At 37.7% G+C, this 24,904-nt stretch overlaps 1 protein-coding gene across 2 annotated transcripts in view; it reads left to right on the top strand.

Annotated features, from left to right (window-relative positions):
* LOC131166275 (uncharacterized) overlaps positions 1-5,985 on the top strand; it is a 40,840-nt gene extending 34,855 nt beyond the window's left edge. For both annotated transcript variants that reach the window (XM_058124677.1, XM_058124675.1), the window contains exons 11-13: positions 4,448-4,483; positions 4,819-4,916; positions 5,621-5,985. In XM_058124677.1, the coding sequence (XP_057980660.1) occupies positions 4,448-4,483; positions 4,819-4,916; positions 5,621-5,737 (251 nt within the window). In that variant the 3' untranslated portion in view covers positions 5,738-5,985. The remainder of the gene's footprint in view (positions 1-4,447; positions 4,484-4,818; positions 4,917-5,620) is intronic.
* Positions 5,986-24,904: the final 18,919 nt, after the last annotated feature.

Raw genomic sequence — 24,904 nt, 5'->3', positions numbered from 1 at the left:
TTTAGTGAAGTACTTGGCATGACTCAGCTAATCCAATAGATCAGCAATCAACGATACTTGTTGCGCACTGTCACCTTGTTGAGCGTGTGGTAGTTTATACACATTCGCATGCTCCCATCATGTTTCCTCTGAAACAACATCGGTGCTCCGAATGGTGCTTTGGAAGGGCGAATATATCTCGCGTCCAACAAATCATCAAGTTGTTTTCTCAGCTCTGCTAGCTTTGGAGGCACCATCCGATATGCCCCTTGGCAGGTTGTTTCACTACTAGCAATAACTTGATCTCATGCTCCACACCCCGTCGTGGAGGCAAGTTATGAGGCAGCTTATCCGGCATCACCTCCTTGTACTCATCCAACACAGCTTGGATGGTCGTAGGCACCAACTCTTGGCCTACTTCTTCATCTACCACCACTGTGGCTAGATATGTCTACTCACCCCTTCTCAACCCCTTCTTGAGTTGCATGACTAAAAGGAACTTCTCATCGTCTCCTTTCTTTGCAACGGCTTGCACCATGCAAGGGTGATCTCCCATCAGACACAGGGAACTAGCAAAAGGCATCGGCACTGCCTTAGTCTCCCTCAGGAATTCCATTCCCAAAATGACTTGGAAGTCATCCAATGGCACCGCTGTGAAATTTGCATGACCTGCCCACTGTCCAAGCTTCATAGTCACTTGTTTGGCTACTCCTAGAGTAGGCTAGGCTACATAATTCATCGCTTTCACGCGTCCTGAATCGTTCTCCAAGGATAAGTTGAGTCTCCTTGCTTCTGCCTAATGAAACAAAATTATGGGTAGCCCGGTATTCACCATACACGGGTACTCTTCCCATTGATCCTAAAGTCCACAAACATCAGTTCTTTTGCTTGTGTAACTTTCATTGCTTTTTCCTGCTTTTCCAATGCGTTCACTAGTTGCATTGCACCCATCCACAGGGTATCCTCCTCTTCCCTAGCACTTTCCACTATCCGCTCCACAGTGGAAGCTTGTAAGTCATTGAATGATGCCTTGTGAGGGCACTTAACAACTCTGTGAGGGCCTCGACACAAGTAGCATGAAATTCTACTCTTTCCTATGGGTGTGTTGAACTCTCGAGACAATGAATCTTCTTTTGAAGTTGATGTCTTATAGTCGGCTCCCCCACTTTTGGGTTTACCCTTTTTGAGAGACTTTTAAGTTTTTTTTCGCTATGCCGAACTCTTTGGACGAAGTTGTATTATCACTAGCGTAATCAGTCAAGTGTTTCGCAGCAGCTTGTGCGGTAGACAAGTCTTGAACTTTTTGCCTATGAAGTTCTGTCCTTGCCCACGATTTCAACCCCTTAAGAAAGTAGAACAATTTGTCATTTTACGACATGTCCCTAATATTCAACATCAAAGCAGAAAATTGGTTTCACGGATTCCCTAATTGACCCAATATGCTTGAGGTCTCAACATTCTCAGGAAATAATTGGAACATGAGCTCTCTCTTCAAGTTTGCCCAACAATTCACTACACAGCGTCCATTTTCGATTTCAATGTACTTAGTACACCACCATAGTTTGGCGTCACCAACCAAGTATATAGTCGTAGTATCCACTTTCACCTGTTCTGAGTCCATCCTCAAAGTGCGAAAGTACTGCTCCATATCAAACAAGAAGTTCTCCAACTCCTTGGCATCATGGGCACCTCCATACATCCTAGGTTTTGCTACATTGGTCTTACTAAACCCCGGAGTGTTAAGAGTTTCCAATAGCAAGAACCATCACATTCATCTTTGCGGTCAGATCATTTATCTGAGCTTGCAAGGTTTCCAAAGTGTGGTGAAAGTCCTCTGACATTTCCACTATTGAATTCTATTGATGCTTTTGTGATGACTCCAATTCATCAACACATTCTATCAGTTGAGCCATCTCTATGGCCACATTGTTGGCTGCTGTCTCAGTTTGTGCTTCCAACACACTAATTCTCGGCGCATTGGTTGACATGGTCATTTACCAAAGTTATACCAATCCCGCAACGAAGGCAACTGAATTCATGTAGTAACTAACCGAGCTCTGATACCATGTGTCACAGGCCGAATATTTCACTCCTTTGTGAATGGACCATGCGACGCTAACTAAAGCCCTTTTATTTAACTAGCTAGCCCATCGTTTACCACAATTCACCCACAAAACACTTTCATTGTCATTCAAGCAAATATAAGTGGAAGCAGTAAGCAATTTATGAAAGCAGTGACACGTAAGCAGTAAACATTGAAGCAAAGTAATTCATTAACAACACCTCCGTTAACATTGTGTGTCTAGCGAAGGAGGCAAGTAGGCTAAACACGTTGACAATAGCTAGTGAGTTTTATAAGTTGATGAACACTCAACCCTCTCCTAGAGAGCTTTCTATGTTATTCTCACTCTGGCACTGGGAAATATCAAAGTGACCGAGGAGTCATACTGTCTTTTTTAGCATAGGGGAAAACTATTTCTGAAAAATAACCCTACACTAGTATTTACATGATGGAAACTCATCCCAAATGCACGAGACAAGCAAAGCATAATGCCCTGAAAAATCTCGGCTTGTGACGGTGGCGCATGGGGCTGTTTCCAGCAATGGGATTTTGTGGGGGTAGGCTTTGGAGGGTTTTGTTTTTGGTTATATGTTTGGTTTTGTGAAATAATGAAGGGTGGAGGTAGATCTAGGAAGGGCAGCGACAGAAATGTGTTTTCTGGCGACGGCTGGGTATGATATGGTTTAGGTTGAATATCTGATACCATGTTGAGATTTTGATTAAAATGAATGACCTAACTTGAAAATAGGTCTCTCCCTCTATTTATAATACAAATCGAATATATTCCAATGACAATAATACCCTTACTAACTCTCACACTTTATAATAATAATACCGAAAGACATAAATAACCTTAGCAATTGTTAAAAGAAATCTTAACTTGAATCCATCTATATTTTATATAGAAAACCAGTTGAAATATAAGTTGGGAAGAACATTGAGAAAGCGGACTTTCATGGGAGTTTTTATGCAAGGACTTAATATTGAACTGCAATGGGCTTCCGTTGCTTGTCAGTTTCTTTTTCCACTTTATAAAATGGGGTTTGTTTCTTTTTTTCCCTGTGTTTTTCCCATTTTATGTTTGTAGATGGACTTCATGCTACTAGATGTTATTGAGGATTGATTCCCACCAAGTAGTGGCAATTTTTAGGAGCTTCACATCTGAAAATGTACCAAAAATTATCGGTTCCGGGCAATTTCCCTTCTAAAGTCCAGTTCAAAGTATGTCAGAATTTGATATCTAGGTTGGTTATGGTTGACTAACTTGACAAACTGGTGTTCGTATTCTTGATAAAATGTGATACATACTAATCTTATGGTTAATATATAACTAAGGCTCTAATGGGGCCTGATGTTTAACTTTTTTTTTGTGTAATAGGTAAAAATGCGAGTATGAGGGGCTCTTAATATTTAGTTTTAATTTCATGCCTCATTGAAAGTGGAAATCCCAAACCCTAAAGAGAAATAATGTTTCTTTTATCTTTTTCCCCTTCATAAAAACAAAGTCCTTTCCCTCTCTCTCTCTCTCTCCATAAAAAGTAAGTCCTTTCTCTCTTTTTCTCATGACCTCTCACCCCCTATCCATTTTCTGAGAATTTTTTTTTCTTGTCAAAAAATGAGAAGTAACCCTCTTTTACCAAAAACTTGAGATCCATTGTGGTCAGCCCCTGCCCCGGACCCCGCATACGCGGGAGCTTTGTGCACCAGGCTGCCATTTTTTTTTTTTAATCTGAAAAAAGAAGAATATATCTATTGAAAGATGTTGCAAAGATATCTATTTTAAAGTAACCCTCATTTACGCATTTGAATGCATGTCTAGATGCAGCAAAATTCACAAAAAAATGTTGTGTTTTTTACTTGTTCTGTCAGATATACTTTCATTTATTCTTGGATCTCATAGTGCCAACCGTTTCTATCTCCCTCTCTCTCTCTCTCTCTCTCTCTCTCTTGATTGTATCATCATTGGAACTACAACTACCATTAAAAATAAGGAATTAAATTACCCAGCTGTATTGGCTCCATGATAAATTAAATGGACTTTTGGTTATTAAGGGCCCATTTAGTTGTGGAAAACAGTTCTCGTTTTCCGATCTTAGTTTTCCAAATATCTATAATGCAATTCTTTTTTCAATTTTCCAAGATCTATACTAAACAGATGTCTTCATTGGAAGAACCCTAAACTAATTCTGTGTCATCCCTATCCCATCTCTATCTCTGCATGCTTTGCATTTTTGGAAATTAACACCTGCAATTCATTCTTCTCACCACCTTTTACTTGACAACTAGTTGAATTGAGCAAGCACCTTTCCTCAGCATGATGTTTTTTGGACAAATCTGGAGTAGTATGAAAAATTTGACAGATTTACAATTTATTTTGCCTGTTTAATTTCTTGTTTTCTCTAACAGGGGGTGATTTGGAAAGACTAGTGAAAGAGACAGAAGGTGAGAAATTTTTTAGTTCTGAGGCTTTTGGAATAGGGAGCCTTGACTAGATTGCCATTGTTCCTTAAAAGTTCACTTGGTTGATGAGACTATGTGGGTTGAACCTGAGACGCACCTTTTTCATTCATAGCTTGATTAACTGGTTGTGGCCTCGTGCAGCAAAAAGGTCTATGCCAGTTGCAGAACCTATGTACTAGTCTTGAACCATTACTGGAAAATAAATAAATGTGTGTGCACACACATGGGCGTGTACATTACTTATTATTGGAAATTGTTGTACTTGTAGTCTTCTATAAAAATCTAAAAGTAGCTTGCTTTTATTTCTAAATGCGTAGGATATTCTGGGAGTGATTTACAAGCCTTGTGTGAAGAAGCGGCCATGATACCTATTAGAGAGCTTGGTGCAAATATTCTCACTGTCCAGGCAAATCAGGTAGTCTGCTATAACACAATTAATACGTGTGATTCACCACTGTTGTGTTAAGATTTTGTACAATTTTACCAGTTTCATGAGTTTTTACCTGGCCATGAACTGTTATTTCCCTGTTGCTTGCGCACTCAACTGGTGACTGGTTCCAATGTATTCCTAACTATAGCTTACAGAATCCAAAAGAAGCCTGTATTTTTCCCTTGAATGAGCAATGGAATTTTATTAAAGAGAAAAGGGCTTAGTGTTTGGGAGAAATAACCAGGGAATTATTCCAGCATTCTCCCATTTTTTTTTTAGCTAGAACATTCTTTTTTTCATCCTTGTTTGGGAACTTGCAAAGAGGCAGAAGTTACAGTGCTTGGAAGCATGAGTTTCGGGCTTTGAATTTGACTTTTTGTGGATTTGATAGAAACTCAATACAATTTTATTCTATGTTTTGTCAAAATCTAGATAAATCCAAACTTCAAGGTCTGAAATCTATGCTCCCAAATGTAAAGTATATGTTTTCTTGAGTAATGCTTGCATCCTGGTTTCTAAGGGGAAAGTCCTTTTCACTATGCATGGAAACAGTTGTTTTTTGTAATAGTTATTCCATTGCTCTATGGATTCATCCTAGCCTTCCACCTTGACAGGCATCCACTTTGGATATGTTTTATTTAGACATTTTAAGAATTTATCTTAGTGCATTGTAATAAATGTTCAACCAGGTAAGACCGCTGAGATACGGAGATTTTCAAGAGGCAATGACTGTTATCAGACCAAGCATAGTGAAAAGCAAGTGGGAAGAGCTTGAACACTGGAACAAAGAGTTTGGGTCTGGTTAAACCGCTTTTTGAAAGGTATACTGACTCAGCCTGTGAGGAGGGAAAAGAGAAAAAAAAAAAAATTCAAATAAATTATGTGAATTACATAGATTGTACTCAAATCACATTCTGTGAATTTCACTATGTAAGATGGCCTGGGAATAATTTTTGTAGGCTGTAGCATGTGGGAGAGCATTGCAGATGCATTTCCAATCTAATTATGCTCCATTCTTAACTGAAAGTAATGTCCTATTTGATTTTGTTTGATGGTAGGAGTTGTACATTGGTGGAATGATTGGATTAGAGTTGAATAAACTTAAACATTAGAAAATGAGATTAGGAGTACTGTGAATGTCTTGCATCACCAAAACTCTCTGCGAACAAGAGGGAAGCATAAATCAACTGGCTTTTACTTATACTTTAAATAGAAATTTCATTCAACGCTAAAAAATGAATGACATTTAAGAGACTAGTATCTTGTTCGCCCAAAAATTAGCACTTTTATACTTGTAACTTGTTTACTCAAAAATGATTGTAGAGACTCGATGAATTAAAAAGAAACTAATGCTTTCTGCCTATGTGAGATGAAAAAGATGCTCAAGTTATGACATGCTATTCTGTGACAGACTTGCAAGAGAAATGAAAGCTTTTGGGATTTCTAAAGGAAATAACAGTGTGGGATCTCAACTTCAGTTCTTGGGTGTTCTTTTTTGAGTCGCTCGATTAATTAATTAATGATCTTCAAATATTTCTCAAATACATGCATAGGAAATGCTCAAATAAACATTGAAATTTCTAACTACCTAAAACATTGAAAGACAAATTTAAATTTGAACTTGAAGCTTGGAAACTGAAGTGGTAATGCATGGAGCATGCTTATCTTGAACAATTTTTGTTTGAAGAAAGAAATTTTCATTTCCAAGGAAAGTGTTGAGCTTGAAGTCTCCATGAAATTACAGCTATCTTTTCTGGGTGAATCAATTAAAATAATAATCTTAAGCTAATAAGATTATTCAAATGTTAAAGAAAATTTATTATAACACAATGGCTCAATCAATTTCAAAATCATATTTATCTTTGAGCCTGGATAATCAAAAAATCATTGAAAATCATAGTTTTCAATATTAAGTTTAAAATTTGAATCTATAGAAACTAAATGCATCTATAACTAGGTATGATATGTCTAACGTTATACCCAAACTATGTATATTGAAAACATTATGCATTTGTAAGAAGATATGATGCATCACTAGAACATAGAAAAGATGCATAATGTCTGTTGGAACCATTATGCGTTTTTGGGCAGATTTGTTGATAGGCAAATGCCAAACTCACTTTCTGCACTTAATGAGTGGCTATGCATTTAATGAGTCTGTTAAATGCATTATATATGATTAATATTATTCGAAACAAATATTTATTTTTCATCTTGGGTGTTTTGAAAATTATTAAAATTTACTTATTTAATAAGTACACACACACTCTCTCTATATGTGCATGGAAGGTGTGGTTAAATGGCTTAGGAAGGAGGGGTAGAACTACTAGGAGCTAAAGTAGGTGCAGCATAAGGAACAAGGTTTTCTTCTGAAGGAAGAATTGATAGCTCTCTCCTCTCTCTAGGAGAGGCGCATGACCTAGGGCTGGTTCTTTGTTCAACCGTGAATTTCTTCCTTGATTCTGTGTTGTTGGTTGCTGAATTTGATCATTGGGAGTTGTTTGAGGGATCGTCTCTAACATTGGGAAGTGTTGGTGTGATTTCTCGTTCAGATTTCATATCCCGCCCATTTGCAGGTTTGAATTTTGAATCTCTAAGTGTGTATGGGTCGCAAAGCTGCAGCTAGGGCTCAATCCAAAGCTGCGATGGAGGCTGTTTTGAAGGGCAAAGTTGAAGATGCGTTGAAATTTATTGTGATAAAGGGAGGAAATAGAGATCTGTGGCTTAAGAAGAAACAACATGAAATCCTGGCGGAGTTTGATAGACTCTCGGCAGAGGTTATGGGAAAAACTCAAGAGTATCTTGAAGGAACAACAAACTCCTTTGGGGTCTCTTCATATGATTCAGAGCCAGGAAGGTGCCCAACTGAATCTAGCACCTAGCTGTTCGATGGTAGAGACCATCTGCTGTAATCAGCTGGGCATGATGAAAAAGGTGGCTCCAACGATAGCAAACAAAAGCTTGCTTGATGAAATGGGGCTACCAGATGGTAATGACTTGCAAAGTGATGGAGAAAGTAATGAGAAATTAGAAGGTATTAGGAAGTTGTGGGGAGATGAGGATCCTTTGGAACCAAAAACACTGGACGCAGATGATTTGAGTGATGTTGTTGCGTCGGTTAGGGACAAAGTTCAGCTAGAACTGAACACGGTTGAACTTGGTGAGAAGAATCTCTCGCACCCTAAAAATCAAGAAGTAAGAACTATTATGAGGAACAACAAGAGGGTTGTGTGGGCGGAATTGTTTGCAAACAATAGGAATCCTGAACATTGTGGATCTTTACCTGCTCTCTCTCCTAATGGGGATGGAGCTTGTATTTCAGCCTCAGAGTTGAGAGATTCAGTGAGTATTTCCAACAACCACCTGGTGGGTTATTTCACCGGGAAGTTTCTAGGCAAAGTGGCTTTTAACATCCTAATTCGATCTTGGAAAGTAAAGGTTGTCTCAATCCAACATGATAAGGGTTGGTTAATCTTCAAGTTTTAGAGAGAAGAAGACCTTAACTCAATCCTTCAAAATGGATTGTATTCTGTGTATGGTAGAACTTTTATCTTGAAGAAAATGCCCAGGTATTTTCAATTCAGTCATGAACATAGGACTATTGTGCCATTTTGGGTGCAATTGAAGGACCTCCCATTTGAGCTCTGGACGCCCATGGCCATTGCTAGGATCTTTTCTGAAATTGGAAGACCCCTGTGCATGGACAAGCTAACCACAAACCAGGATAGGGTCTCGTATGCTAGAGTCATGATCGAGGTTGATATAGCTAAGGAGATTAAGCATAGTGTAAAAGTATGGCTACCCGATGATATTTCTATAATGCAAGAAGTAGTGTATGAAGGCCTTCCAAGGTTTTGTAACAAATGCAAGACCATTGGACACTCTGAGGGCTTATGCTCTGTAGGAAGTTCAAATGCTAATCATAAAGTAAAAGTGCCTAAACAGGATGTAGGACCAGTACATGGTGCTGAAGCAAATTCTGATGAAGCATATGTTGATGGTGTGGAGGTTGATTGCAACAAATTGGAGTCTCTGAAGCTGATTAATGAGGAGAAGCCTGTGATCAGTTTGGAGGACATGAATACTGTTGCCTACTCCAGCTCTCCTGCAGATCATCCTGTGGGAGAGGGCTTGGATGAGGACAAAAATTATAACACAGAGTGTGCAGGAGAATCAGGTGACCTGCAAACCTAAGTGAATGACTCACTAAATAACCAGACCGATAAGCAGGCTGAGTTTCCAATTGAGGAAGTCACAGAGGGTAGGGCAAAGGAAGTTGGGGTTCATATAGCCATTTACAAAACCCCCCAAGTGGGAATTTCGAAGCAGAAAGATAAAGGGAAGGAGAAGGCTCAAGAGTTCATTCCAGTAAAGAAAAATAAGAAAGGAAAGGGTCCATAATTTAATCCTGGAATGTCAGGGGTTTTAATAAACCCCTGAAATAAAATAGGGTTTTGGGCCTCATTAAAGAGAAAAAAAATTGACATGCTTGGTATCCTAGAGACTAAGCGAATAATAGATCTTTGGAAATGTTAATGAAGAAGAGATTGGGCAATTGGAGTTTTGCTAACAAACTTTGACATTCATGAAGCTGGGAGGATCTTGATAGTTTGGAACCCACAAAAAGTTAGAGTTCAAGTGCTTGAAAAATCACCCCAAGTAATCCATTGTTTAGTTACCTGTTTGATTTCCTATAAATGCTTTTGTTAGCCTAGGTGGTTACACCATCATTGTTTAATGTGTTTTGATGATATTAACCTATATGTTGTTCCTAGTGTTTTCCTATATTTGCAGATCATGTTTAGTACAAGTACTTGTACATGAAGTGCTAGATCAAAGGCAAAGATCAGACCAAGTAGACGTCAAAAAGGAAAGATCAAATGGACACGTACTCGAAAGGACCCAAACATGACCAAAGGAAGCTTAATGTAGTCTTATATGTAATAGGGGAGTGTTTGAGGTAGTCTATTTTGTAACTCTTGCGGGTGTGTTTCTTGCATGATTTTTGAGTAAGAGTTGAGCATTGTATATGCATACTAGGACACTTGAGTTTATAGGATTGTATTAAAGTCACAAACTCACATTTATGGTTTTTAAAGTTAAATTCAAAGAGAAGGGACAAGTTTTTAACATCGTAGTTTTAAGAACATTTTTATACTTGGTCCTGGTTTGGTTAAAGCATGGTTAATGTCCTAAAACTTTAAGAAAGTTAAGTATATTTTTGTAAAAGGACATTTTAAGTATATAAGATATCAAATGATCTTTCAAATTGTGTTTTCATAAATCAAGATATCTTATATTTGAGGAAAAACTCACTTGGACAAGTTTTATTTTTTATTAGACTTTATATATTTTATATACTTTTGTCCAAAAATGTTTTAAGTGACTAAAAGGCTTTTTGGTTGAGTTTAAAACCTCAGTTATGCACCTATCAAATTTCTTGAACACTTTTTGGTATTTGGGACATAACTTTTGCTAGAAAAATCCAAAAAATGGCGATCTTGGTGTCTATGAAAAGTTAAGAAAAAATCCCACAACTTTCAAGTTGACGGCTTTGACGGTTTCTGGAAAATCGTCGACAGTTTTGGGAAAACTGTCAACGGTTTGTGTCTGGATTTCTCCCCCAACGGCTAGTTTGCATAGTTTTTTATTGTTTTAAATGTCCAACAGCCATAAAACGGCTAGTAGCTCACTTTGCTTATAAATGAAAGTCCTTAGACTTGTTTAACAAAGGTTTTGATTATTTATTACAAGCATTTGGTCAAAAATATCTTTGAATCCAAAACCAAGTACTTTGCACTTGCATTCTAGTAATTCATTCACAAAGTGCTCAATCTCTCTTGCTCATTCATCTTGTTTGAATCATTCCTTAAGAGAGTATTGTGAGGTCTGAATTGTATTTCATATTTGCTCATTTGGGGAGCATTGATTTGTAATCTTCCATCTCTTTGTAAGGTTTTTTGTGAATCGATTTAGTGAAGGTTCTTTGTGAATTGAAATGAAGGCTCTTTGTGAGCACGTAGGGATTTGTTCTGAAGTGTAGGGTTTTGTACCCAAGTTGTAAGGCTTACTCCGCTAGGGAAGGAGCGTCTATAATGGATTGTGGAATCCTTGGCTTAGTGCTAAGGCATGGATGTAGGCTTGGTGCCGAATCACGTTAAAACCCTTGTTAAGTTTTTCTCTCCCTACTCTTTATTATATTGTCTTGTGCTTGATTTGCATTTTCTATATATTGTGGTATAATTGCTTGCTTCTTGCCAAGTATTTTATTTTGTAGAGAAAATTTTAAATACACGAAAAGAGTCATTCACCCCCCTCTAACTCTATATTGTATATCTACTGCAAGGCACACGTATATACTCCCGGGCTACTACGACTAATAGCTTTCAGGTTAACTTTGTCTATGGATTTCATACTATGGTGTCTAGAAGGCCATTGTGGGAAAATATTAATTAGATAGGTGCTGGTTGCTTAGTCCCCTAGCTGCTGTAGGCTGACTTCAACTCTGTAATGCAAGCTAGTGAAAAGAGGAATGGTGAAGCTGTTACTACATATGAGACTAAGGATATAGTTGATTGTTTTTCAGTTAATGAGCTATCTGATTTAAGATCATTTGGATGTTTCCTCATATGGACAAATAGCATAGTATGGTGTAAGCTTGATCGAGCTATTATGAACAACGCTTGGAGTCGAATGGGGCTTACTGCTCATGTAGATTTTCAACTCCTAGGGCTTTTATCAGACCATGCCTCATGTGTTGTCTCTCTGCTTAAGGAGGACAACCTTGGAAGAAGACTGTTTAAATTTTTCAATATGTGGACACAACATGAAAAGTTTGAGGATGTGGTGAGATCTGCCTGGAGGGTCAGAATAGAAGGTTGCAAACTATTCAGGTTAGCAAAGAAACTCTAAGCTGTTAAAGAGCCCCTGAAAACTTTGAATGCAGTGCATTTTTCACATATATCATCGAGAGCTGAAAGGGCTTGCTCAGAACTGAAGTATGCCCAACAGACCCTACATGACAACCCTAAAAATGAAGAATTACAGAGGATCCTTATTGTGAACAGGGAGGATGCTGCAAAGCTGGAAGAAGCAAATAGGAGTTTTTTGCCCTAACAGACTAAATGTAAATACCTTCAAAATAGTGATAAGGGTACTACCTTTTTTCATTCCCTAATGAGAAGACACATGGCATGGAGTCACATTGCTGCTATTTGTAAAGAGAATGGTGAGTTTACTAGATCTCAACAGAGGGTAGCTAAAGAGTTTATGACATTCTACAAGCAGCTGCTGGGGACAGTAGAACAGTGTGAACCTGTTGATCCACAGGTGATTGCAAATGGTCCTGCCTTGGATGACAATCTGGCTAACAAGATGGTTGAAGATATCACTGATATTGAGATTAAAGAGGCTTTGTTCAAAATTGGAGATGACAAGTCTCTTGGACCTGATGGGTTCACTTCAGGGTTCTTCAAAAAAGCTTGGGACACCATGGGTAATGACTTATCTATTGCTGTTAAGGAGTTTTTTAGGAATGGGAAGCTCTTGAAACAGATTAACAGGACTACAATAGTATTGATCCCCAAAACACAACATGCCAACAATGTTCAAGACTACCGTCCCATATCGTGTTGCAATGTGGTGTACAAAATCATTGCTAAGATAATTTCCAACAGGATTAAGCCAGGGCTAGATGGAATAGTGAATAATGCTCAGTCAACTTTTGTAAAGCAAAGGTACATGGTGGAAAATATCTACCTTGTCCAAGAACTGGTTAGGAAATATGCTAGAAAAAGGATCTCCTGTCGATGCATGATAAAAGTAGACCTCAAAAAGGCCTATGACTCAGTTTCTTAGAATTTTTTGAAGAACATGTTAGAGCAACTTAAATTCCCTTCTATCTTGGTGGGGTGGATAATGGAATGTGTTACAACCACATCCTACTCCTTATCTATTAATGGGGGTTTATATGGATTCTTTGAGGGTAAGAAGGGTCTAAGACAAGGTGACCCTCTCTCACCTATCCTGTTTGTGTTGTGTATAGAATATCTATCAAGACTCTTAAAAAATCTGGAAAGAGACCCTGAGTTCAGATTTCACCCCAAATGTGGCAAAATCAAGATTTCACGTCTTGCTTTTGCAAATGGCATTATCCTATTTTCTAGAGGGGATTTTGCTTTAGTTAGAAGGATTATGGATTGTATGAAGGTTTTTTCTGATTGTTCGAGACTTAAAGCAAGCTTGCTTAAATCTAATCTGTATTGTGTAGGGATCTCAGGTAATACACTGGAAGAGTTAAGTAACTTAACATGATTTAATGTAGGGGAGTTTCCATTCAGGTATTTGGGAATTCCCTTGGCCTCCACAAGACTTAATTCTTCACATTACTCTCCTTTAAAAAGTAGGATTGTTGGAATTATTGGTTCTTGGTCAGGGCACACTCTCTCATATGCTGGGAAGCTTGAACTCATCAACTCAGTGGTATAGGGGGTGGACTATTTTTAGCTCTCTATATTTCCTATTCCATATAATGTCTTAGATCACATTGTTAAACTCTATAGAGCTTTCTTGTGGAGTGGTAGGAGGAAACCCTTGGTTGCATGGAAAGACATTTGTGTACCAAAAAAGGAGGGTGGACTGGGTGTGATGGACCTTAGATGTTGGAACAATGCTCTCCTCACCAAGACTTTATGCAACTTCCTAAATAAAAAGGGTAGCCTGTGGTCCAAATGGGTGAGTCATATTTACTTAAAGGGTGGGTGTATTTGGGAGGCTACTACTAAACATGATGACTCCCCTCTTTTCAAAAAGCTGATAAGAATTAAAGATAAGTTGTTGATTCAGTGTGGTGGCAGATCGTGTGCTGAAAACCAACTTAAGCAATGTGAGGTGGAGGGTCAGTTTATGTGCTCCGCAGCATACCAGTTCTGGAGGGTTAAAGGAAGGAAAATTGTATGGCATAAACTAATTTGGAAGAATTGCTGTGCTCCAAAGCAATCTTTCATCTTATGGCTGGCAGTTATGGGGAAAATACTTACATGTGACCAGTATAGTGGGGAAGGGGTAGATATAACTTGCGTTTTTTGTGGCACTGAACTTGAAACAATCGATCACATGTTCTTCAAATGTAAGACATCCTCTACTGTTTGGAAACATCTGAATGATTGGTTGGGAATCTTAAGATTGATGACAACTCTAAAAGCAAGTTTGAAATGGCTCCATAAAGAAGCTAGGGTATTGGAATCCAAGTGGTAGCAAAGAAGGCCTGCCTTGCCACAACAATTTATTGCTTATGACATTTTAGGAACAAAAGGAAATTTGAAGGGATCATCACTCAGCTAGCTGTTATTGTCAGAGTGATTCAGACTCACATATATCGTATTGTACATGAGAAGTTTCCATCTTTTTATACTAGTCTCTCCCCTAGGGAGGTGAGGTTCTAATGTGTGTTTGTGAAGGGCCTTTTTTAGTTGTAGTCATTCTGGCTAAATAGCCCGTGGGTATGCCTAGGTTTTGATGTATCTTAAAGTCTTTGGTGAAGGTCAATTTGCCTTTGAGTTGTGTATACTTTCTCTGGTTGTGTGTAAGCTTTAGGCCTCTCTCCTGGGTATGCCCAGAGTATTTTTACAAATCTTTTTTATCTATATAATTATAATTTTCAGATAAAAAAAAAAAGAAGATAGTCTTGGAAGTTGTGTTGTGATAATCCTTTTTTTTAGATAGTTTTGGAAGTTGTGTTGTGATAATCCTTTTTTTTTTTCCTTCGAGATTCAATTTTGATAAAAATGCATTGAGATCCAGCGTAGAGCTTTGTACACATGAAATTAGATATTTCCAATACAAGCTCATAATCCAAGTCTTCTTTCATGATCTTAAAAATTTTGGGAAGAAAATGACCATACGGAAGAGCTAGTTACTTGTGTTGTGATTGAAGAGAGGTGAGTAAGTTTTGGAAATTGACTGTAACGACCTGCTACTCATATCAAATTTTTTTCCTTAATATATATATATGACATATAACCAATCTGTCTGTAATACTACTGAAAACACTTCAGGCCCAAAAAAGCACTGAGGAAATTCTGTACACCATACATTCTGAAGCAGTGGTAACTGTAAAACTACAAACATCTATATACAATACCAAAAAACTATGATTCCCAAAATACATATATATACATCACAAAGGCCCAGTGACATCATCAAAAACCTAGGATCAACCCCAATCTACTGGTACCATAAAAACACCTAACCTTCCAGTAGGGTAGCGTAAGCAGTCCTTTACCCGCGAGCCTGATCCGCTCGCCTAGCTGGATCTCTTGAAAAATAGTAAGTCACTGGGATGAGACAATGCTCAGTAAGAGGAAATATGCTATCACTAGTGTGTGGCGGCTAAGTAACACATTTACTATACAAATATAATACTGATATTGTAAAACAAGTATGCTGGTATACAGTACAAAACACTTGTAATATAATTTAAAATACAACTGTGTATCTGAGTTTTCCAATCATACATACTTCTAATATTATAATATAACTGCTGCTGTGTGATATATCTATACATAGGAACTTCTGCTATACCCTGGGATCTATATGTAATGATTTAACCCCTCATGATCGGGTTGTGCGGCCCGTAGGCTGGACTTACTCTGGTTGGCCTACCAGGCAAGTCAATCTATGTCTCTAACATCTGCCAATCTAGTTCACTACAAGCTCTCCGGGCACGCTACTACTATACTCTACCTCGTCTAACCGGCCACCTCAACCCAGCTTGCTGAGGAGACTGCAATCTCTCCTGGCACGGTTAGATGGAATCCACATACTATCTGAGTTATGTGGTTGTACTCTATTTGAAATAGCAACGGTACCATGCTTTGCTGTATGTATCTGTCTGTACTTTTCTCAGGGATCTAATACTGTGTAATATTATATATACATACTTATCTTGTTGTTTTAACATGATTTCAAAATAACCATAACACTATAAATTTGAGTTGAAATATCTGTCTAAAATATCTATATTATCTGTTTGAAATATCTGTAATATCTTTCTGAAATATCTGTAATATCTATCTGAGATATCTGTAATATTTATTTGAAATATCATTAATATATGTCTGAAGTATCTGTTTGAGTGTTATGGTTCTGGAAATCATGTTATTCTGAATAATACTATAAATCTTACTTTCTGCTAATATACTGTATAACTGGATATCTGTAAAAATTCCATAATCAACATGCTAAACTATCATAAACTCAAGCCACACAAGTGAGTAATTAAAATCTCATGCTCAATTTCTGTGATTCCACTGTAACAATAATAATCATAATATTCTAGAAAAATAAACTGATCAACATGCTTATAAGTACATATACATAATCTTCTATTATACATTCTAAAAATTCGTAGCATTGCATATTTCCCTTACCTAATTTCTGAAAAGACCCTACTGTATTCTGGCCCTACACCCGTAGGGTTCCCCGCTCAAGACCTTGAAAACAATATCCCCCAGAACAAAACATCAGTATTTCTTCGTATACTACCTTTCTCATAACTGTGGGAAAGACAAATACTAAATAAAATGTCTTACTCTAGAATTGGGATGGAATTCAAACCAGCCCCACCCACGATCCGCTCCGGCAGACTTGAAGATAACTTTTCCAGGAGCGTTGTGGTGGCCTCGGATCGTCGAACTGGCGAGAATCTAGCTTGAAAACTTAGAGAGAAGGTGGGAGAGACGAATAGGAGAGAGATAGAGAGAGGAGTTTGTGCGTGATTTTCAGCTGGAAAAATGAGGTTTAGGCTATTTATACACTGGCCTTCGTCGACGAGCCACCTCACTTCGTCGACAAGGTCAAGAAAGATATTCGTCGACGAATGTCTACTTCTCGTCGACGAAATTCAGAACTGGAATATAGCCTCTTGGTATCTTCTCGTCGACAAGACATGTCCCTGTCGACGAGCCCCTCATGTGTGCTCGTCGATGAATCCCCTGTGTTCGTCAACGAGACCCTGTTTAATTTTCCAATTTTTAATTCCTTTTCTCTCCTTCTCCTTTTATTAAACTATGAAAATTATCCGGATCTCTACATTCTCCCCTTCTTATAAAATTTCATCTTCGAAATTTACTATCCATATGATTTATCATCCCTTAAAGGAAAAATGGTCTACTTATTTTATTACTTACCCTCACTTATGGCGGAGGAATACCCTGGCCTTACCCAATTCACTACTACTTCTATCTTACTCGAGTCAACTGATACACCTGCCTCAAAGATCACATGGTTAAGAAAAGAATCCACCTCAGCCAAAATTCAAATTTCTTGAACTTCACGTATAGCTTTCTCTCTCTCAATGTTTGTAATACCAGCCTCAAATGATGCTCGTGCTTCTCGAAATTCCTCGAGTAGACCAGTATATCATTAATGAATATAACCACAAACTGGTCCAAATACTGATGGAACACTCGATTCATTAAATCCATAAATACTGCTGGTGCATTAGTCAACCCAAATGGCATCACTAAGAACTCGTAATGCCCATATCTCGTTCGAAATGTTGTCTTTGAAATGTCTTCTATCCTAACTTTCACCTGATGATAACCCAACCGAAGGTCAATTTTAGAGTAAACTTGGGTTCCCTGGAGCTGATTAAACAAGTCGTTGATCCTGGGAAGAGGATATTTATTCTTAACTGTCAGTTTATTTATCTCTATATAATCTATACACATCCTTATAGTCCCATCTTTCTTCTTTACAAATAGAACAGGTGCTTCCCAGGGCGACACACTGGGTCTGATAAATCCTTTATCCAACAATTCCTGCAATTGATCTTTTAGTTCATTTAACTCGGCTAGAGCCATTCGGTAAGGTGTTTTAGATACTGGTGCTGACCCCGGTAGAAGATCTATAGTAAATTCAATTTCACGGTCTGATGGCAAACCAGGTAATTCTCTAGAAATACATCTAAAAATTCTTTGACCACAGGAATATCGGCTTGTTTGAGTTCTTTTTTGGCAACTCCCTTATGTAGGCAATAAATCCCTAGCAGCCTTCTTGAATCAATTTCTTCACCTAAATAGCTGACGCAAGCTGTGGTGAAGAATGTACACATGAATCAAGAAATATGTATTTTCACTCACCTGGAGGTCTAAAAATCATTTCTTTCAAATGACAATCGATACTAGCATGATTGACTGCCAACCAATCCATACCTAGAATTATATCAAACCTTTGTATGTCTAATATCACAAGATCAGCTGGCAGTACTTTTCCCTGAATAGTCATGGGAAAGTCCTTGAGTATTCTTCTACATCTCACCACTGTTCCAGTCGGCGCAGCTACAGCCAACCCAACATCCAACAACTGTGCCTCGTACCCCATTAACTTAGCATACACCGATGAAATAAAAGAATGGGTAGCACCTGTTTCAAATAAAACAACAGCTTTATATGAAAAAGTAAGAAAGGTACCTCTCACTATGTCTTCAGCTGCCTCAGCATCACTCGACGTCTAATGCATAGACTCTCACCTGTGTAGTGTTCCTCTGCTGGCCTCCACGGGGAGTCTGATAACCACCTCGAAATGGTCTGGGAGCTGGTGCCTGGGTCGGCAATCCCTGACATGACCAAGATTTGTGTCCGGGTCTCCCATAACGGTAGCAGACGTCCTCTCCCATTCTACATTCACCTGGATGTCTTCGGCCATATCTTGGACAGGTAAGAATAGCTCGTCCACCCTGAGGACCACCGCGGCCCGTCATTCGTCTCTGACTACCCTCATAACGATCTCCTCTCCATGGCCCTCGATTGGAACTCGCTTGAAAATCCTGAGATGCGGACCTCTTCCTTTAACTTTGAGCCGCGGCACCTCTCTGCATACCACTCTCAATAATAGCAGCTCTGTCCACCATCTCCACAAACGTCTGAGCCCGAAAGTCGATGACTTGCTGAAACAAATTCTGCGTCAGACCTTCTTCAAACTTCTTTGCTTTTTTTTTCCTCATTTAGTGCCAAGTGTGGGGCAAAACGGGACAACTCAATGAATCGTGTAGCATACTGAGACACTGTCATCTGCCCCTGAGCTAAATGCAGGAATTCCACTGCCTTCGCGCTCCAAACGATAGCAGGAAAATATCGCTCAAAGAATAGTTCCTTAAAATCGACTCTACGTCACTAGTACTAGATCATGCCTCTACTCTTCAATCAACTGCGCTGATCTCCACCAGAACTTTGCCTCTCCCGTCAGTTTAAACAACAAAAATGACACTTTCTGCTCGTCTGTACATTCCAGCACTGCCAAAATCTTCTCAACATCCTGAACCCAGTTTTCAACTATAATCGGGTCATCTCCTTAAGCAAAAGATGGAGGCTTTATCCGCGTAAATTGCTTGATCATGCACCCATGCTCTCCCCCGCTCCTAGCCATCTCAGTCATCACCTACTGGGTGACGCTGCGCAATACTACATCTGTATCTCCACCTCCCATACTGGAGGATCTTGGTCTATCACCTCCAGCATTTGTACCACTGCTCCCTTGATCCATCCTGAAAACACATAGAACACCATTTCAGAATCCTATTTCCCGTACAAATCTAATTTATTTCATTCAACTAAAACCCCAGATTCTCTATTGACTACCACCTCTGCTCCTAACCCAAAATCCAATCCTGCAACCTAAATACATAACTCGTTGACAGTTTACTATGACTTTCCTGAAATCGTCACTCCAGGAAAAACACAGAAACCACCATGAAAATCCTGTATGCAGACCACAGAACAAAACCTCAAATTCTTTTCCTATATCATGGTATTGTTCTCACTGCATTCTAGGGTCTACAGAACTTAGCAACCTAACCTCTGATACCAAACTGTAACAACCTGCTACTCATATCAATTTTTTTTCCTTAATATATATATATAACATATAACCAATCTGCTTATGATACTATTGAAAATATCTCAGGCCCAAAAGACCACTAAGGAAATTCTGTACACCATACATTCCTAAGCAGCGGTAACTGTAAAACTGTAAACATCTATATACAATACCAGAAAACTATGATTCCCTATATATATCACAAAGTGCCCAGTGACATCATCAAAAACCTGGGATCTACCCCAATCTACTGGTACCATAAAAACACCTATCCTTCTAGCAGAGCAACGTAAGCAGTCCTCTACCCGCAAGCCTGGTCCGCTTGCCTAGCTGGATCTCCTGAAAAATAGTAAGTCACTAGGATGAGTCAATGCTTAGTAAAAGAAAATATGCTATCACTAGTGTGTGGCGACTGAGTTACTCATTTACTATACAAATATAATATTGATACTATAAAACAAGTATGCTGGTATACAGTACAAAACACTCGTAATATAATTTAAAATACAGCTGTATATCTGAGTTTTCTAATCATACATACTTCTAATATTATAATATAACTACTGCTGTGTGATATATTTGTACGTAGGAACTTCTGCTATACCCTGGGATCTATATGTAATGATTTAACCCCTCATGACACGGTTGTGCGGCCCGTAAGCTAGACTTACTCTGGTCGGCCTACCAGGCAAGTCAATCTATATCTCTAACAACTGCCAATATGGCCCACTACTCTTCGGGCACGCTACTACTATACTCGACCTCATCTAACCGGCCACCTCAACCCAGCTTGCTGGGGAGACTGCAATCTCTCCTAGCACGGTTAGATGAAATCCACATACTATCTGAGTTATGTGGTTGCACTTTATCTGAAATAGCAACGGTACCGTGCTCTGTTGTATGTATCTGTCTGTAATTTCCTCAGGGATTTGATACTGGGTAATACTATATATATATACATACTTATCTTGTTGTTTTAACATGATTTAAAAATAACCATAACACTATAAATTTGAGTTGAAATATATGTCTGAAATATCGATATTATTTGTCTGAAATATATGTAATATCTTTCTGAAATATTTGTAATATCTGTCTGAGATATCTGTAATATTTATCTGAAATATTTGTAATATCTGTCTGAAGTATCTGTCTGAGTGTTATGGTTTTGGAAATCATGTTATTCTGAAAAATACTATAAATCTTACTTTCTGCTAATATACTGTATAACTGGATATCTGTAAAAATTGCATAATCAACATGCTAAACTATCATAAACTCAGGCCACACAAGTGAGTAATTAAAATCTCATGCTCAATTTATGTGATTCCACTATAATAATATTAATCATAATATTATGGAAAAATAAACTGATCAACAAGCTTATAAGTACATATACATAATCTTATGTTATACATTCTAAAAATCCCTAACATAATATATTTTCCTTACCTAATTTCTGAAAAGACCCTACTGTATTTTGGCCCTACACCTGCAGGATTCCCTGCTCAACACCCTGAAAACAATATCCCCCAGAACAAAACATCAGTATATCTTTGTATACTACATTTCTCATAACTGTGGGAAAGACAAATACTAAATAAAATGTCTTACCTTGGAATTGGGATGAAATTCAAACCAGCCCCACCCACGATCCACTCCAACAGACTTGAAGAGAACTTTTCCAGGAGCATCGTGGTGGCCTCGGATCGTCGAACTGGCAAGAATCCGGCTCGAAAACTTAAAGAGGAGGTGGCAGAGACGAACAGGAGAGAGAGAGAGAGAGAGAGAGAGAGAGAGAGAGAGAGAGAGAGAGAGAGAGAATTTTTTGCGTGATTTTCAGCTGGAAAATGAGTTTTAGGCTATTTATACACTAGCCTTCGTCGACGAGCCACCTCACTTCGTCGACGAAATACCTACTCCTCGTCGACGAAATTCAGAACTGGAATATAGCCTCTCGTTATCTTTTCGTCGACAAGACACGTCCTTGTTGATGAGCCCCTCATGCGTGCTCGTCGACAAATCCCCTGTGTTCGTCAACGAGACCCTGTTTAATTTTTCAATTTTTAATTCCTTTTTTCTCCTTCTCCTTTTATTAAATTATGAAAATTATCTGAGTGTCTACATTGACTATGGATGCATTGAAGTTCTTGAATTAAGGGAATCTTTGAAAATGATTCATATATGATGCTACGTTAAGAAATTGTTAAACCTATAGTCCACCAAAAATGTGAGGTTTTAATGGTTCATTTCTATCACTTTTGAGTATTGACAAATGACAAAAAATTATGTTTTATGTATCCAAAAGACTATCATGGGAGGTCACTTACTCTATGGGCCAATGGTTGATTGGAATTTTCTCAAAAAGCAATGAGTAAGAGTTACTCACTTATCAAGTATTAATATGACAGGAATCTATTACATGAGAAACATTAATAATTTGTTACAGCTCAATCCTGCACTAGAAATCTTTCCGACTATGATTTATGATACCATCTTAGGGAGTATGGAATTCATAAAATATAGTGGGAAGCACCATTTTTGACTTAAGACCTAAATCAAAATGAATATGGATAAACTAACTAAATCTCTTTGTTTGGTAGTCCGAAGTATGACAAACTTTAACCCACATTCCAAAATGTTGGACACCAATTAATTGACTGGATTCGATTTTAAGGATTAGTCAACAAAGTTCTTTTAAGCTTCAAAAAGATAACCTATGTTGTACATAGTCACATCTTAAGCCCTCACCTAATGAGGCCCAAAGAAGAAAGAATCACACTTTACCAAGTGAGAAGATGATGAGCCACCTACAAGTTAGATGCTATATTTTAGCATCTTATGTATAGTGAGCTCCAAAAGCAACTAGAGAATATGAAGAGCTTGTGTGATATGATCAAGTAACTAAGAAAGATATATGGTGATTCCACTAGGTTAGCTAGGTTTTATGTTGCCAGGACCTTTTTATGGCTAGAATAGTAGAAGGATCACCAATTCAAGAGCTTAAACTAAAAATGGTCGACCATGTTTAGTCGTTAGAAAGACAATGCGTCATCATAGATGTTGGTCCTAGATGCTAACCTCACTTAGCATGCATTCCTTAATTCATTCCTTCTCACATTTCATTATAAACTATCACATGAATAAAATGGAGCCATGTATTTTTGAACTAGTTAATATATCCAGGACTACTGAGAGCATCCTGCATAAAGAAAAAGGATTTTTTTTCCAATCACATTGCATGATTGCTTGTCCCAAAAGAGGAGATAAAGGCAAAGTAAAGGGGCAAATAACTCTAAAGGTAAAAAGGAAAAAAAAAAGAAAAAAGAAATCTCCAACAATGACTAGGAATCCATTGACAAAGTGTTTCTAGTGGTAGAGATGAGCATCATAAAAGGAATTGCCCACGTCCTTAATAAAAGACATTTCAAATGGCATGTTTGTCATAGAAACCAACATATTTATTAGGACTATTTCCTCTAAGTTTTAAATTCTAATATGAGTTTTTTTTTTTAAATATTTGCAACTCTGTACGGGTCTAAAAGGAAAGTGGAAAATTGAATGGTTGTGAGGTCACGTTAAAGTGGAAAATAGAGCAAGAGTTTTTGTGTTTGCTATGAGAAACCTACCTATGATTTTTGCTATCATTCTTTATGTTCCAAATGTTATTAGAATTGTTATATCCGTTCCATGTTTTCTTGATTAAAGGTTTTTTATTTGCTTTTAATAAAAATAAATGTGTTATATTCTCAAATAAAAATGTTTTATTAGGCTTTTGTTATACTAGTAGATGGACCATATATTTGTAGTTTGATGGAAAAATAAATTATTTTAAGAATGAGAATAGACTCAATAGACCAAGAATATACAATGATGATCCTACTTACATTCAAACATAAGATTTTGTCACATCAATAAAGATAGGATTAATAAATAGACTGAAAAATATCAATTAGAAAAATTAATTGTTAACACCTATCTAACTCATGTTGTTTTAGAGGGAAGATGACCATATTACCCTTCTAGTGCATGGTGAAAGGGCTATGTGTATACTAGAATTAGTACATTCAGATGCATATTGGCCATTGAACATAATGGCTAGAGGAAGCCAGTCTAACTTTATATTTAGGAGCATGGATTTCAAATTTTGGATTTCGATTTGAATTTGAGTAGATTTGTTAAAAATTCAGTATATTTGTATTACATTTTGTCCAAGTCTAGATAAATTCAAATCCAAGTCCTTTCCTAAACGTAGAGTATTATTTCATTACCTTTATTTTTGACTACTCTAGATTAAGTTATGCACATTTTAATAATTAGTAAGAAGCTCAGAGAATTTAGACATAGTGTAAAAAATGCAAATCGGGAAAAGGATTGAGTTACTTTGATCAAATCAAATAGTGAATACTTAAAGTACAAAGCTCCTTAATCATCTTAAGGAAGTTGGGGTAATCCCTTAACAGAATCCTCCTCAAACACCACAAGTAAAATCATGAACTAAAAAGAATAATTTGGAGCAAGACTTAAGATTTCCAAACCAAGCATCCATTCCCCAATCCTAGGCCTAGCTCATGAAAAAAAAAAAAAAGCTTGGTTTTTACCCTTTAATTGGATTTGGGGTCTTTTGAAGAATGCTCATGCTTATCCTAATGTATAAAATACACCAAATCCTTCCCCTAGTTCGTTGGTTTTGCTTCTTAAAGGCAAACATGTCTTGGAAGACTTCGATCTAAAGCTCAAATTGTACCATCATGCAAAAGTTGGCAAAAGCACTATTTGGGGCTAGCTAAGTTGACACTTTTTTATAGCATTTTCTTCAGGAAAAGAAAGTCTTTAAGGCATACCACAGGGTATCCTTGTATAAACAGATTTGATGAAGATAGGAGATGAAGGGTGAATACAAAAGGAACAAAATTGGCTTCCTTCATGTGCTTGAGGTCCTTACTAGTTAGGGAGCACTATATTTCTAGATAATGATCTACTCACAAAACAATGGGATGAGTAGTGGTAAAAGAAAAAAAAATTAAAAAATTCAAGATCTGTTTAGTTGTGGAAAATACTTTTCTTTTGGAGCTTGAGTTTAGATTTATGTTGAT

Source organism: Malania oleifera, chromosome 10 (assembly GCF_029873635.1).
Source record: "Malania oleifera isolate guangnan ecotype guangnan chromosome 10, ASM2987363v1, whole genome shotgun sequence".
Classification (NCBI taxonomy): Eukaryota; Viridiplantae; Streptophyta; class Magnoliopsida; order Santalales; family Ximeniaceae; genus Malania; species Malania oleifera.
Note: the sequence above shows the minus strand (reverse complement) of the source record. Positions and strands in the feature narration are given on the sequence as shown.